The 13,350-nt window shown below is 42.2% G+C and overlaps 2 protein-coding genes across 7 annotated transcripts in view; one reads left to right on the forward strand and one right to left on the reverse strand.

The window, feature by feature from the left end:
- Positions 1-1,143: 1,143 nt before the first annotated feature.
- Positions 1,144-6,955, reverse strand: LOC110524883 (volume-regulated anion channel subunit LRRC8B). Its single transcript, XM_021604842.3, has 4 exons — positions 5,977-6,955; positions 3,884-5,830; positions 3,448-3,537; positions 1,144-2,545 (listed from the first exon to the last, which is right to left on the reverse strand). The coding sequence occupies exons 1-4, from the start codon at positions 6,112-6,114 to the stop codon at positions 2,255-2,257; spliced, it is 2,466 nt and encodes an 821-aa protein (XP_021460517.2). The 5' UTR covers positions 6,115-6,955; the 3' UTR covers positions 1,144-2,254.
- A 3,670-nt stretch (positions 6,956-10,625) lies between these two features.
- The window catches only part of kyat3.2 (kynurenine aminotransferase 3, tandem duplicate 2), a 15,742-nt gene continuing 13,017 nt past the window's right edge, over positions 10,626-13,350 (forward strand). Inside the window, exon 1 of one of the 6 annotated variants that reach the window (XM_090236413.1) lies at positions 10,626-10,816. The gene's annotated coding sequence lies outside the window, so the exon portion shown is untranslated. Of the gene's footprint in view, positions 10,817-11,173; positions 11,426-13,350 lie in introns of those variants that run through there. The other 5 variants (XM_090236416.1, XM_090236415.1, XM_090236417.1 and 2 more) reach the window with 5 other exon arrangements.

Genomic DNA, 13,350 nt, shown 5'->3' on the forward strand with positions numbered 1-13,350 from the left:
AGCCATCGCCTCGTAATGCATACTCCGTTTGTCACCAGGCCTTGACGAGTCTCCCCCTGGTGGATGACCTGCTGTACTTCACAATATGCACAGAGTACCAGAGAGCAGTATCATTTCATCCAATTGATAAGACTAGAAACATATCGTTTGGAGATTTACCTGCAGAAGAGCATCACATTTTAAACTAAGTACTGTTGAGATAATTGGTTCATGCCTTAAAATTAAGATGCACCAGTTAGTTTATACGCATTTCAGACAGCCAATGCATTTCTCAGTCTGTAAAGTATGGCTTGATGTTGTCTCCACAGGACTTCTGCTCTGCATCACAGCAAGCCAGAAGCCCCAGCTCATGGATCACCCTCTTCCTCCTGTACTCAAGTAAGAAACACATTTCAAAAGATCTATGCATTTCTAAAATCCCACTCATGTAAACTCATTCATGTACTGTATGTCAATATTGACCTTTTTTTGTCATTCCTCAGTTGTCACCATGTGCACTAGAGTAGAGGGCTGGTCCTACCATCACTCCAACAAAACTATGAACTGGGACACTGCTAGAAAGTGGTGCACGGAGCACTACACTGACATGGTGGCCATCCAGAACCGTGGAGAGATCTCCCACCTTAAAGGTCCGCAAAGTCGCTCGTCTTTTCAGTTCGCTGCAGCTAGCGACAGGAACGAGCTGCAACAAACACTCAAACTGGACAGTTTTATCTCAATCTCTTCATTCAATGACTCAAATAATGGACATACTTACTGACCGTTGTGGCTGCTTTGCGTGATGTATTGTTGTCTCTACCTTCTTGATCTTTGTGCTGTTGTCTGTACCCAATAATGTTTGTACCCTGTTTTGTACTGCTACCATGCCGTGTTGTCATGTGTTGCTGTCTTGCTATGTTGTTCCCTTATGTCTCTCAATCTGTATGTAGTGTTGTCTCTCTTGTCGTGTTGTGTAATTTGTCCTATATTTATATATATTTTTATTTTTAATCACAGCCCCCGTCCCCGCCGGCCTTTTGGTAGGCTGTCATTGTACATAAGAATGTGTTCTTAACTGATTTACCTAGTTCAAATGTATTTATTTTTTAAAATTGTGGATATGGGCTGATAGACTTGCCCAGTCTTTCAAAAACAGTGTCATGGTTAAAGTTCACAAAATCACACTTTTATTTGTATGTGGCACGAGTAACACTAAGTGACTAGTCTAGTCTGACCACACAGGCTAAACCAGGGCAATCATCATTATAAAAACACATGGTCGTGTTATATGAAATGCCCAACAGGAGCTCAGTATAAAATGTAAGTATTATTTTTTTTTTTATCAAACAGAACTTGTCAGTGGTCCACTGTAAACAATGGCTGTATGTTGTACTTGGCAGCAACAAAGTGGATTGGAACATGGGAGTGTGTTCATTTGGAACCGTCATTTTACATTACTGTTATAAAATGTATGTTTTTTTTTTTTTTTAAACAAACAGAACTTGTCAGTGGTCCACTGTAAACAATGGCTGTATGTTGTACTTGGCAGCAACAAAGTGGATTGGAACATGGGAGTGTTCATTTGGAACCGTCACATTACATTACTGTTATAAAAGTAAGTATTTTTCCCGTTTACTAGTACTTAACCTAGTCGATTCGTCCTTTGCTCTTATGAGCCTTCAAACGTATAGACAGTTTTCGTACTCATCACTGCATGGACTTTGATGTCAAGTAGATTGATCCATTGCTACGTTTTCGTTTAAAAAGCCCTTTAACAAAAACAATCACTGTACCTAACATCATTACTAACCTTTAGACTTATGAGCTACCCCCCCCCCCCCCCCCCCCCCCCCCCCCAGGGATGATTAACTCTGGAAATTCCTTTGGTTTCTATGGAGTTAGGTAAATCGGCTTTGAGTTTTCTCGCACCTTATTTGTTGAGCAATCTTCAAAATGTTCTGAAATGTGATGTTTCGGTGCTTCTAAGGTAACTCAGAAAACTGATTGAGGATTTCACTACTGATGAATGTGTTTGTTTTTTTGACCATTTTTCTTTCTGATTGCACTTTGCATTTTATATTTAAATGTGACTATTATCTGTCATTTTTGTAATTCAGGGCTCGTCTGTAAACGAGACCTTAGTCTCAGTATGACTCCCAGATAAAATAAAGGTTAAATAAGTATCCCCTGTGGCTAGGCCAGGTAAACCACATAGGCCTACTAATACACCAGGTTTAAAGCCACTGAGGTAAGATGTTCATTTGGGATAGCCCCATCACATGGAGTATATCACGCTGCAGGCCGTATCTCCATGTCCTGCTGTATTACAGATAATGGGGTTACAGGTGAGAGCATTCCCCACTCCTTCAGCCTCCATTTTCCCCAGGTACTCCTTATCAGGCCTCTGGAAGCCCTCCTTGACACTGGGGGGCAGAGAGTTGAGCAGCCCCTCCTCTACCAGCAGTCCACTAGGCATCAGGCTGTGGCACTCCTCCAGCTCGGCAGGAAGGCTCTCCAGCTGGTTCCCCCTCAGGTCCAACACCACCAGGTTGGTCAGCTCACCCACCTGCACGGTTGAGATCAATTCCATTTCACTTCAGAAGCCTTTCCCAGAATTGTTTGCGTTATCAAGTCAACTCCTTTTCACTGGAATGAGTGACAAGGTGTTGGCATGATAGCACAAACAGACTTGCACTAAGGCTATTCAATTCAGGAACAATACAATTCGATATCCTTTTTTGTCCATGTACCTGGAAATTCATTGAGTGAAATCAGCATCCAAATACACAACAAACAAAACACTATCATACATGCAATACGAAAAACCCTGGAATGATACTAATGAATGCATACATAATTATTCACAGTCGGCCTCCCGGGTGGCGCAGTGGTTAAGGGCGCTGTACTGCAGCGCCAGCTGTGCCATCAGAGTCCCTGGGTTCGCGCCCAGGCTCTGTCGTAACCGGCCGCGACCGTGGGGCGACGCACAATTGGCCTAGCGTCATTCCGGGTTAGGGAGGGCTTGGTCGGTAGGGATGTCCTTGTCTCATCGCGCACCAGCGACTCCTGTGGCGGGCCGGGCGCAGTGCGCGCTAACCAAGGTTGCCAGGTGCACGGTGTAGCTTCCGACACATTGGTGCGGCTGGCTTCCGGGTTGGATGCGCGCTGTGTTAAGAAGCAGTACTGGCTGGGTTGTGTATCGGAGGATGCATGACTTTCAACCTTCGTCTCTCCCGAGCCCGTACAGGAGTTGTAGCGATGAGACAAGATAGTAGCTACTACAACAATTGGATACCATGAAAAAGGGGTAAAAAAAATAATAAAAAAATTAAATACAAATTATTCACAGTCCCTGCCACCTACTGTCCAACCAACTAAATATGTTCTATAGAAAACCATTGAGGAAAATCTGAATTTCAGTTGACTTCCTGAATTGAAATAGAATTGACCCCAACTCTGCTCACTTACCTGGTGGGGGACCACTGACAGGTTGTTGTGACCTAGCAGTAGGGACTGGAGGGTCTTACACTGGAACATACCTTCTGGGAGATGGTCGATCTGAGGTATAAGAGATATAAAGAGATATAGAGAGATATAAACAAATAGATTCTGATTATAAAGTTGTAATTCGGCCTGTCGTTCTGATGTCTCTCTCTCTCTCTCTCTCTCTCAAAAAAAAGGTACCTATATATTATCTTTCTCTCAATACAATGATTTAACACTCAGTTTTTACACTTGCTTTATAAATCTTTTAGGGTTGTGGGTTAAGTTAACACAATCAAATAGCCTAAACAACTACAATGATGTCCACGCGTCTGTATAAAAAGAAAGTTTCCCCCAAAAAAACTTGATTCATGAATGAACACATTAAATGCGTAATCTTAATCATATATAATATGCATACATTATTGTTAGACACATTGAGGAGCTGCAGTCTCTTCAATTCCTGTATTTCAATAGGAATGGCAGACAGCTTGTTGTGACTGAGGTCTAGCAGATAGAGTCTGCTGCACAGGAACAGCTGCGGTGGCATGCAGCTGATGAGGTTATGACCCAGATGAAGCTGCTCCAGGTTGCCCAGCACGCCGACGTGGACAGGGATGTAAGTGATACTGTTGTACTTCAGCTTCAGGACAGAGAGCTTGGGAAGGTGCTGGAAACTGATGATCTCCTCAATGGTTTTGAGGTTGTTCCCTTTGAGGTCTATTTCTTGCAGGTTCTTCAGGCTGAAGATAGGACTCGGGATCCGCTGGAGATCACAGTTCGGTAGCTCCAAGCAGGTGAGCTGTGACATCATTTTCAGACTCTGCAGGACAGAGAGTTGGGTGCCTTCGTTGTCGACGGAAAGCTTCTGTATCGAGGGTATTGAGTTGGTAATGACTTTCGGCATGGCGGTGATGGTGCACTTGATGAATAACACCTTCAGAGTCTTGAGCTTGGGTAGGCTGTTGACGAACGTTGTGTTGTCCTGATTGAACATATTTCCATACAGATAGAGCTCAGTCAGGTTACGCAAACTGAAAACCCACCAGGGAGCCTGTTCCACCTCTGTGAACTTCATCCTCAGGATCCTCAGGTTCTCAGAGAGAAACCCCAGAGCCATGAGGTCTACGGTGGCAGGAGAATGATCCAGCCAGATCTCTCTCAGGTTCCCAAGCTGCGTAAGCTTCTGCGTGAGCCTAGGATCCGGTATCAGCTGCAGCTTGAGCACCTCTAGCTCCCTGATATCGAACACGGCCTCTGGGATGCCGCTGAGGAGCATGAGATGGAGCTCTATCTGGTCCTGAGCGTTACGCATCACCTTCTGGGTCAGCTTCTCCAAAGGCCACATGTAGTTCAGGTTGAGCTGCCTCAGTTTCTTCTCACTGACCTCTGAGAGGAAGACTGCAAAGCGTTTAGAGAACAGAGGGTTATACTGGTCCAGGAGGTGGAGGATGAAGGCGAAGTCATTCTTGACATCGGGGATGTCGCTAAAGCTGCTCTCCTCCCTCACTGAGTCAAAGGAGTACTCCCTGAGAGAGTTTCTCACCATCCACCAGAAGCTGTAGAAGCAAGTCAAGCTGTAAATGACCATCAGTACTGTGTAAACCAAGGAGAGGAGCCAGAAAATGGTGGCCAGTGAGTGAACACAGTGAAAAGGCTGAAACGGCATCAGCGCTTGGGAATCTACCACACAGTCAACGTCAAACAGGATATGTGAGGCTGCGTAAGGGATATAGGCCAAGGTGAACAGCAGAAACACAATCTTGGTGACTATCTGCCTCATATACAAGTGATAAATGATGTCTTTGTCCTCCACGTGTACTTTCAATTTCTTCACCTTCTCAAAGATAGCTTTGGCCTGCTCACCTTCCTTTTTGTCTAAAACGCTAAGAAACTCTGTCCCCATCGGCCTTCTGCTGCTACAGTCTGATGTTGAAGTGGCCTGGAGAGCAGGACTGCACATGCTCATTGAGGGCTGGGCCCCACCCTGCTCTGCCACTGTCTCGGACAAGGCCCGGGTGGTCCAGGGAGAGTCACAGCATTTGTGTAGAATGGAGACAAAGTGCATGAGTCTGGAGCTGGTGCTAGGGTACTTGAACCACAAGTTGCTTATAATCACAAGAGCCAGAGTCTCTAGCATCACAACGTAAGGGAAGAACTTGGCGAACCAGTGGAGTTGTTTTTCGTAGCACACGGCGTCAACGTAAGCATACTGCTGAAGATCTAGCTTGTAAAGGCCCTTGGGGAGGAGAGGGAAGCTGGCTTCAGTCGTGGCATTCCTTAATGTGGTGCCTCTATGGTTAAAAACCACACAGAAGTCATCTGATGTCATCTGACAGGGGACGCAGACGATCTTGCGGAGGGTGACCTGCAGGGCATTTAAACATAAGGAAGCATCAGAAACGTCATAATAACCTGGAACCAGAAGCCTTATACACTGGGAGACAGATGGAATTACATTGAAAATCGCATTGAAAAACACAAATGAAAAAATGTTCTGTTAAAATTCCTTGCCTGCAGAGTTCCTCCGAGGGTTCCGATTGAGAACATCATGATGGATAGGTAGTGGCTGAAGACATCCCACCAGGGCTGGAGAACACGGTACAGGGACTGGCCCTGGGCAAAGTCCTTCAGCTCACCTTCTGAGAGCATCTCCGCTGCCTACATGGGAAAAGACTCATACATAAAGGAAGGGATAATAACAGTGTATTAAAAGCAACAACGAAAGAAAAAAAAATGTAATGGATAAATTAGGCTGGTTAAAAGCCCCAAAACAATAAGGAAACATGAAGACCACAAGGCCTATCTTCCCCTATGCTCTACCAGGGTTTTGTGCAAATAAAACTAACATGAGTCAATTGGTTACAACAATGAGTTTGAAAACCAGTTTTGAGTTTAAACTCTGAAGAAAGTGTAGGGCAGGGGAGGCTGCCTGTAAAGTTAAGAATACTTGTTTGATTTTCATGAAAAAGTGAGAGCCGATGTACAGTACTTTTGTGTGTTTACAATCAATAATTGTGTTATTAGCATTTTACCAGTAATGTTGTATTATCAAAATATGTTAAGAAGCTAGCTACCTTAGTAGCTGCCTTAATATGGCCCTTATCTAACGTTACATGACAGCTAGCTAACGTCAGCTAGTTAGCTTAAGTGTAGCTAGCTAGCTAATGATGTTACCTAAACAATACCTTTGACTAGCTAAATAGTAACAAAAGCATTGATAAAAACCGTAGCTACTTCTATTGGTATTTTCTTTGAAGAACAATACGAAACTTTGTGTGAATCTGCTGGCACACTGTTGGTTAGCTAATAACATCACAGATATAACGAGAACATATTTGATAATATTGCAACGGCTCTGCCGTTCGCGCATGTTTTTGTGGCACAGTCGATAGCGCGCCCGACCTCGGCATCGAGGTTCGAGGGTTCGAGACCTGCTCCCTGCTGTTTCATTACAATATCTAACTATCTAACAAGCTGGAAGAGAGTAGAAGAAAAAAAAAACATGAACTGCCGATGAGTATTATTGACTAAGTGACAGCCCGCTGCAAATTGAGGAGATACAGACACACAACCACCCCCCCCCCCCTCCGCAAATGGGGGGGGGGGGGGGGGGGGGGTCTATAAACTTGTATATTGTCTATAAACATCTATTTAGGAATATTAAAACGCTTCCTGATTTTTTTCTTTTTTCTCCCTATCATCAGATCCGACTATAAACGGTCAATTACGAATAAGAGTATGGCCAGGTTGGCATACACCTGGTCTTTTTCAAAGGCCAGCCACCTCGACCTTGATGACAGCCTGGACACAAGGGGGTGGACATAATATAGTACATGTAAATCCGACACACTCTTGATGTTATGTTTCGTATGATATGTATTCATTTGTGGATGTTAATTATCCATTGCGTATGATATGTTACGAATTGCAATTTGTTGTGGCTAACACTACTAGGTGTCTAACATTTGCTAGGCTAGGGGTCAGGGGTAGGGTTAAATTTAGGGTTATGACTTAGGTTAAATAGTTATTAAAAGCCAATTTATGCTTGATCTGTCAATGTGGTCGAAGGCTCCAATAGCGGAGCCTCCGGAGGGATGCAGAGGCCAAATTTAGCTCTGTACCGCATCGCCGTGCGCCTCCCAAATTGTGTAACAATGCAGAGAACTCCGTATGGCCCCCGTTGACGTAACTGATGGACGGTAGATGGGGACGGGAGGTCCAGTATAAACACAAACTCACTTCATTGACAACGTCCTTCACAACATCTCTGCTCAACAGCTCTGTGCTGCTCCGCGAAACCCAATAAGTATGAATGCCTTGACTTCTGCAGATGCCGTATCACTGACGTCAGATTGACCATGCAGCATATTTTAGCTAACATCCCAAGTAGTTGCAAAGTAGCTAAAAAAGTAGTAAGTAGTTGCAAAGTTGCCTAAATGCTAAAGTTGTCCATGATGAGATTTGAACAAGGGTCTAGCCAATAAGACACAGCTGCGACCTAAAAGGTCTTCAGACCTGTAACCCATCCATTTCAACACCATACCTAAACGTTTTATGTTATCTAAAGAGAAGACGTGAGTTGTGTAGTTAATGGACTCTCACATGCTGTTTATATCTTGTAGCGTTGTGCTTCTAGCGAACATGTAAGCTAAAATACCATTTATGTTTGATCGGTGAATGCGGTCGGAGGCTTCATATGGAGGATGTGACTCAATCGCGGAGCCTCTGGAGGCATGCAGAGGCCAAATCATCTTCGTACCGCATCGCCATGCGCCCCTCAAATAGTTTAACAATGGAGCTCCATATAACTCCGCATTGACATGAATAGTTGAAAGTAGGTGGGGGTGGTACGTCCTGTATTCACAAACGCACTTTCTTGACAATTTCCTTCACAATAGCTCTGCTCTGCTAAGAGCAAGAACCAACCCTGAGATCGGCAGAAGCTGCATGCAGTAAATGCTGTACAGCCACTTCAGATTACGGATGACCATATGCAGAGCCTTTAAATATGGGGGAAAAAATGCATATTAGTGTGTGCAATGTCTGACCTTTGCAGAATTAATGAAGGCGGCATGGTCAAAACCGATGGCCCTGCAGCATTTACAGTGGTACTTCTTGCGCTTGGCGGAGCAACACGGGCCTGTTGAGCAGAGTTGTTATGAAGGTAGTTGTTAAGGAAGTGAGTTTGTGTTTATACAGGACCTCCAGCCCCCCCAAATGTTTTTAAAAACACCGAAACGCATGCACAGGCATTTATAATATTAAAGGTTGCACTGACATGTCAACCAATCATGTCAATGCGGAGCTATACGGTGACCTCCACATTCTTATAACATTTGGGAGGCGCAGTCGGTGGAACTTAATTTGGCCTCTGGATGCCTATGGAGGCACCGAAATTGCGTCACACCCCCAGACTACATTTTCTGATCAATTATACATTGGCTCTTGAACCTATTTGTTAGGTTTGGGAGTTTGATTTGTTATTATTAGCTTGTAACTAACACATATACTTAATACAGTCTTCTGTATTGCTATTTTTAGCCTATGCATTGCTACATGTGCATTTATTGAGTGTTGCCATTGACTGTTATTTAAGCAGTATTTATCACTATATAGCATTACATGCAGTTGAAGTCGGAAGTCATTAAAACTAATTTTTCAACCACTCCATAAATGTCTTGTTAACAAACTATTCATTTTCCAAGCTGTTTAAAGGCACAGTCAAACTTCTGACCCACTGGAATTGTGATACAGTGATAATTGTTTTGATAATTGTGATCGGATCATCAAGAACTTCAAGGAGAGCAGTTCAATTGTTGTGAAGAATGCTTCAGGGCGCCCAAGAAAGTCCAGCAAGCACCAGGACCGTCTCCTAAAGTTGATTCAGCTGCAGGATCGGGTTACCACCAGTACAGAGCTTGCTCAGGAATGGCAGCAGGCAGGTGTGAGTGCATCTGCACGCACAGTGAGGCGAAGACTTTTGGAGGATGGCCTGGTGTCAAGAAGGGCAGCAAAGAAGCCACTTCTCTCCAGGAAAAACATCAGGGACAGACTGATATTCTGCAAAGGGTACAGGGATTGGACTGCTGAGGACCTGGGTAAAGTCATTTTCTCTGATGAATCCCTTTTCCGATTGTTTGGGGCATCCGGAAAAAAGCTTGTCCAGAGAAGACAAGGTGAGCGCTACCATCAGTCCTGTGTCATGCCAACAGTAAAGCATCCTGAGACCATTCATGTGTGGGGTTGCTTCTCAGCTAAGGGAGTGGGCTCACTCACAATTTTGACAAAGAACACAGCCATGAATAAAGAATGGTACCAACACATCCTCCGAGAGCAACTTCTCCCAACCATCCAGGAACAGTTTGTTGACGAACAATGCCTTTTCCAGCATGATGGAGCACCTTGCCATAAGGCAAAAGTGATAACTAAGTGGCTCGGGGAACAAAACATTGATATTTTGGGTCCATGGCCAGGAAACTCCCCAGACCTTAATCCAATTGAGAACTTGTGGTCAATCCTCAAGAGACGGATGGACAAACAAGAAAAAACCCACAAATTCTGACAAACTCCAAGTATTGATTATGCAAGAATGGGCTGCCATCAGTCAGGATGTGGCCCAGAAGTTAATTGACAGCATGCCAGGGTGGATTGCAGAGGTCTTGAAAAAGAAGGGTCAACACTGCAAATATTGACTCTTTGCATCAACTCCATGTAATTGTCAATAAAAGCCTTTGACACTAATGAAATGCTTGTAATTATACTTCAGTATTCCATAGTAACATCTGACAAAAATATCTAAAGACACTGAAACAGCTAACTTTGTGGAAATTCATATTTGTGTCATTCTCAAAACTTTTCGCCACGACTGTATGTTCATAATAACATTTGGGGGAATTGAGTTAAAAATTGTATCATTGATGGATTACTGTGGATGCCAATATCCCTGTGAGCCTCCCAGGCCCATGTTGTGCATCTAAAAGTTAAGAACATACATTGTGGATGAACAATATTGCATTGTATTGTATTGACCACTCTAAACTTTTTCCACAGAATTATTGTCCAAAATTATTTTAGTCTGTTGTTGATAACAATATTAAAAAACTGAATTGTAAAAATTTTTTAAAAAATCGTCAGCAAGACCCCACTTTGGGAACCCCTATACAGTGCAAGTTACATTTCTTTAGTCCTATCCCTTTATATGTAACCGAGTGGTAGGTCTGAATTGGTCTGAAACACAATGTGCTGCATGTACCTTTAATGTGGCTGGAGCTGGAGAGAAGTCGACACACTCATTTTCCCCTTGGAATCCACATTTTCCTCCAGTTAAATATCGTAGGTCTATTCTTCAGTTGTAAGTATGCTTGCAATGTCCTAAAGTCAGTTTCAAGTACATGTGTCATTCTATTTAGCTTTGCTCGCTTTTGTTCAGAAATAATTTCAATGACGTGCAGTGAAGTTTCATGACAAAATTCATGAAATATATAACGTTACTGCTATTTGTTGCGGATATTTTAATAAATTTGGCTTCCCAATACATATGGGATTCTTATTAATCTTGTACGTTTCGTAATTGAATACTTTGCGATTTAAAACTATTACGTTTTATAACTTTATAAACGTTTTAATTTTAAACATGCATATCAGACTCTCTGAATCACGAAAGTGTCAATCATTAATGGTGTTCAGTTGTATAACTACGAACCATTCTATTCACTGATTCGATTGGTCAGAGTTGGGGGTGGGGATAATTTGACGTGTAGAATCTTACGACGCAAAACATGAACTAGTTTTGCTTAACGCGTCTCCTCTCTCTATTTGCAAGTAAGTGAACTAGAATTTTCAGCTGCATATTTTTTGATCCGTTCTATCCGGAATACTTGGAACGTCCCGTTGTATTGGGTTTGGAGCTCTGCAACCAGAGCCCGGCGGGCCCCGACATTATACATTGCTTTAGGGCCGGGTAAGGCCTTTTTTTTAAACATGATCAATTACTAGGGTACCGGCATGGTTTGGGTATCACTAAATTGATCACTAATATTTTGAAGCTGAGCCGTTTCCATGAGCTCTACTGCACTGCACAGTTCAGTCATATGACTAAGATCATAACATGGTGTCAGAAGTGCTTTAACCTTGCCAAATATAAATCAGGAAAAAAGCTACAAAATAAGGAATTTTTCCGCCTCATTTACATTTGTAAATATAATATTTGACCAAGAGAATGATAATGTTAATAAATAGTTATGTTATAGGTATGTTATTATATCCTGATGAAGACAGCTTGGCTGTCGAAACGTTGGTATTACATTTTTGCATCTGAGCTCTTAGAGTGTGCGGCTCTCTTTTATTTTCAAGTTTCTACTCCGCTAGCCAGCACCTCGTCTTAATAGGTGTGCGTTTCTTTTTCTTCTAATAAATAGTTATGATCAGAATTACAAGGATAGGCATAATTCCATTTAATATCATCAAAGGTTAACATAGGTAATTCTTGAGATTTTATACAAAACCATTCATGAATTTCTATCCATAGTTTACTAGAATGGCAGGATGAAGAAAATAAATGCTCTATAGATTCTGAATCAAAGGAACAAAAAACTCGAGGCATTTCGTCAAAATTGAGTCTTTTGTGCAAGAAATCATTAACAGAGTAGAAGGAAGAAAATATTTTTTAAATGAGTTTCTTTAACTTTTGTGATAACTGGACAAGTAAGGTAAACGGTGGTGTCTTTTGACCACAGCATGAGGGCTGGTCACTTCCATAGCAATATATTGAATTATAATCACCAAAAATGGCTTCATTAACTGCCAATCGTATCCACTTATTGTTGCGTTTTTTATCGAAAAAGATTCAAGTCATTAATTTGTTCACTTGGAAAACAGGGAACTACCTCATAATATAACAAAGTGTTCTTAGTAAGTCCAAGTAAAAAGGAAGTGGAATTGCTTTGCAAACCTTCATATATTCTCTCTCTGAGTAATATTAACCTGAAATTTACCTTTATATGAACTCATCAAACGGCAAAAACTCCCCAGTGTTGTCGACCAAATCACATACAAAATGAATACCCTTGTCAAACCAAAGGCCGTTGAAAATCGATTTCCTATTCATTTTAATAACTCTATTATTCCAAAATCAATGTTTTGTGGGGGGTAAAATTGTGTTTGTTTATCATTTTCCAGAAGAAAAAATTTCTGGGGAAACTTAGATTAATTTAGACATTTTCACAGTTAATTTTGGAGGGTCAAAATTCACAATTCATTAGGAATTCAAACATCTTCCATTATCCCACTGTAATTTAAAATATCTAAAAACCAATTGTATATGGTTATGGAAACTCCTTCCTTTAATGGGGCGGCAGGGTAGCCTAGTGGTTAGAGTGTTGGACTAGTAACCGGAAGGTTGCAAGTTCAGAACTCCCGAGCTGTCAAGTCTGTCGTTCTGCCCCTGAACAGGCAATTAACCCACTGTTCCTAGGCTGTCATTGAAAATAAGAGTTTGTTCTTAACTGACTTGCCTAGTTAAATAAAGGTAAAAATAAAATGAAGCCTGATTGAGTTTCACTGATTATATCATCAAGGCCTTTTCTCAGCCTATTGGCATAGACATGGGCTAGTAACTTATAGTCAGTTGTCAACAACATTGTCAACAATGTCCAGGTAAAGAGAGTCCTTCTTTGGTTTGGGTATAAGAACTAACAAAGAAGAAGGTAAGATAGCATTAGCAATACCCTCTTTATAGACCGAAAGCAATAACTCTCTACTCTATCAGACCCAAAAATGTCGATAGAATTCAGGAGTCAGGCCATCCGGTCCAGGTGATTTACCTATAGGCGTTTGTTTAATGGCTTGGTCCAACTCAGAATCACAGAGTTTCTTAAACCTTTCTTC

This window comes from Oncorhynchus mykiss, chromosome 5 (assembly GCF_057628025.1).
Source record: "Oncorhynchus mykiss isolate SJ-2025 chromosome 5, ASM5762802v1, whole genome shotgun sequence".
Classification (NCBI taxonomy): domain Eukaryota; kingdom Metazoa; phylum Chordata; class Actinopteri; order Salmoniformes; family Salmonidae; genus Oncorhynchus; species Oncorhynchus mykiss.

Bases quoted from the DNA above. Each gene is read 5' to 3' on its own strand.
- LOC110524883 (XM_021604842.3), bottom strand. From the start codon at position 6,114: ATGCTCTCAGAAGGTGAGCTGAAGGACTTTGCCCAGGGCCAGTCCCTG. The intron at 5,831-5,976 runs GCAAGGAATTTT...AATGCCCTGCAG, and splicing joins CCCTCGGAGGAACTCTGCAG to GTCACCCTCCGCAAGATCGT. The intron at 2,546-3,447 runs GTAAGTGAGCAG...TCAACCGTGCAG, and splicing joins TGTCAGTGGTCCCCCACCAG to GTGGGTGAGCTGACCAACCT.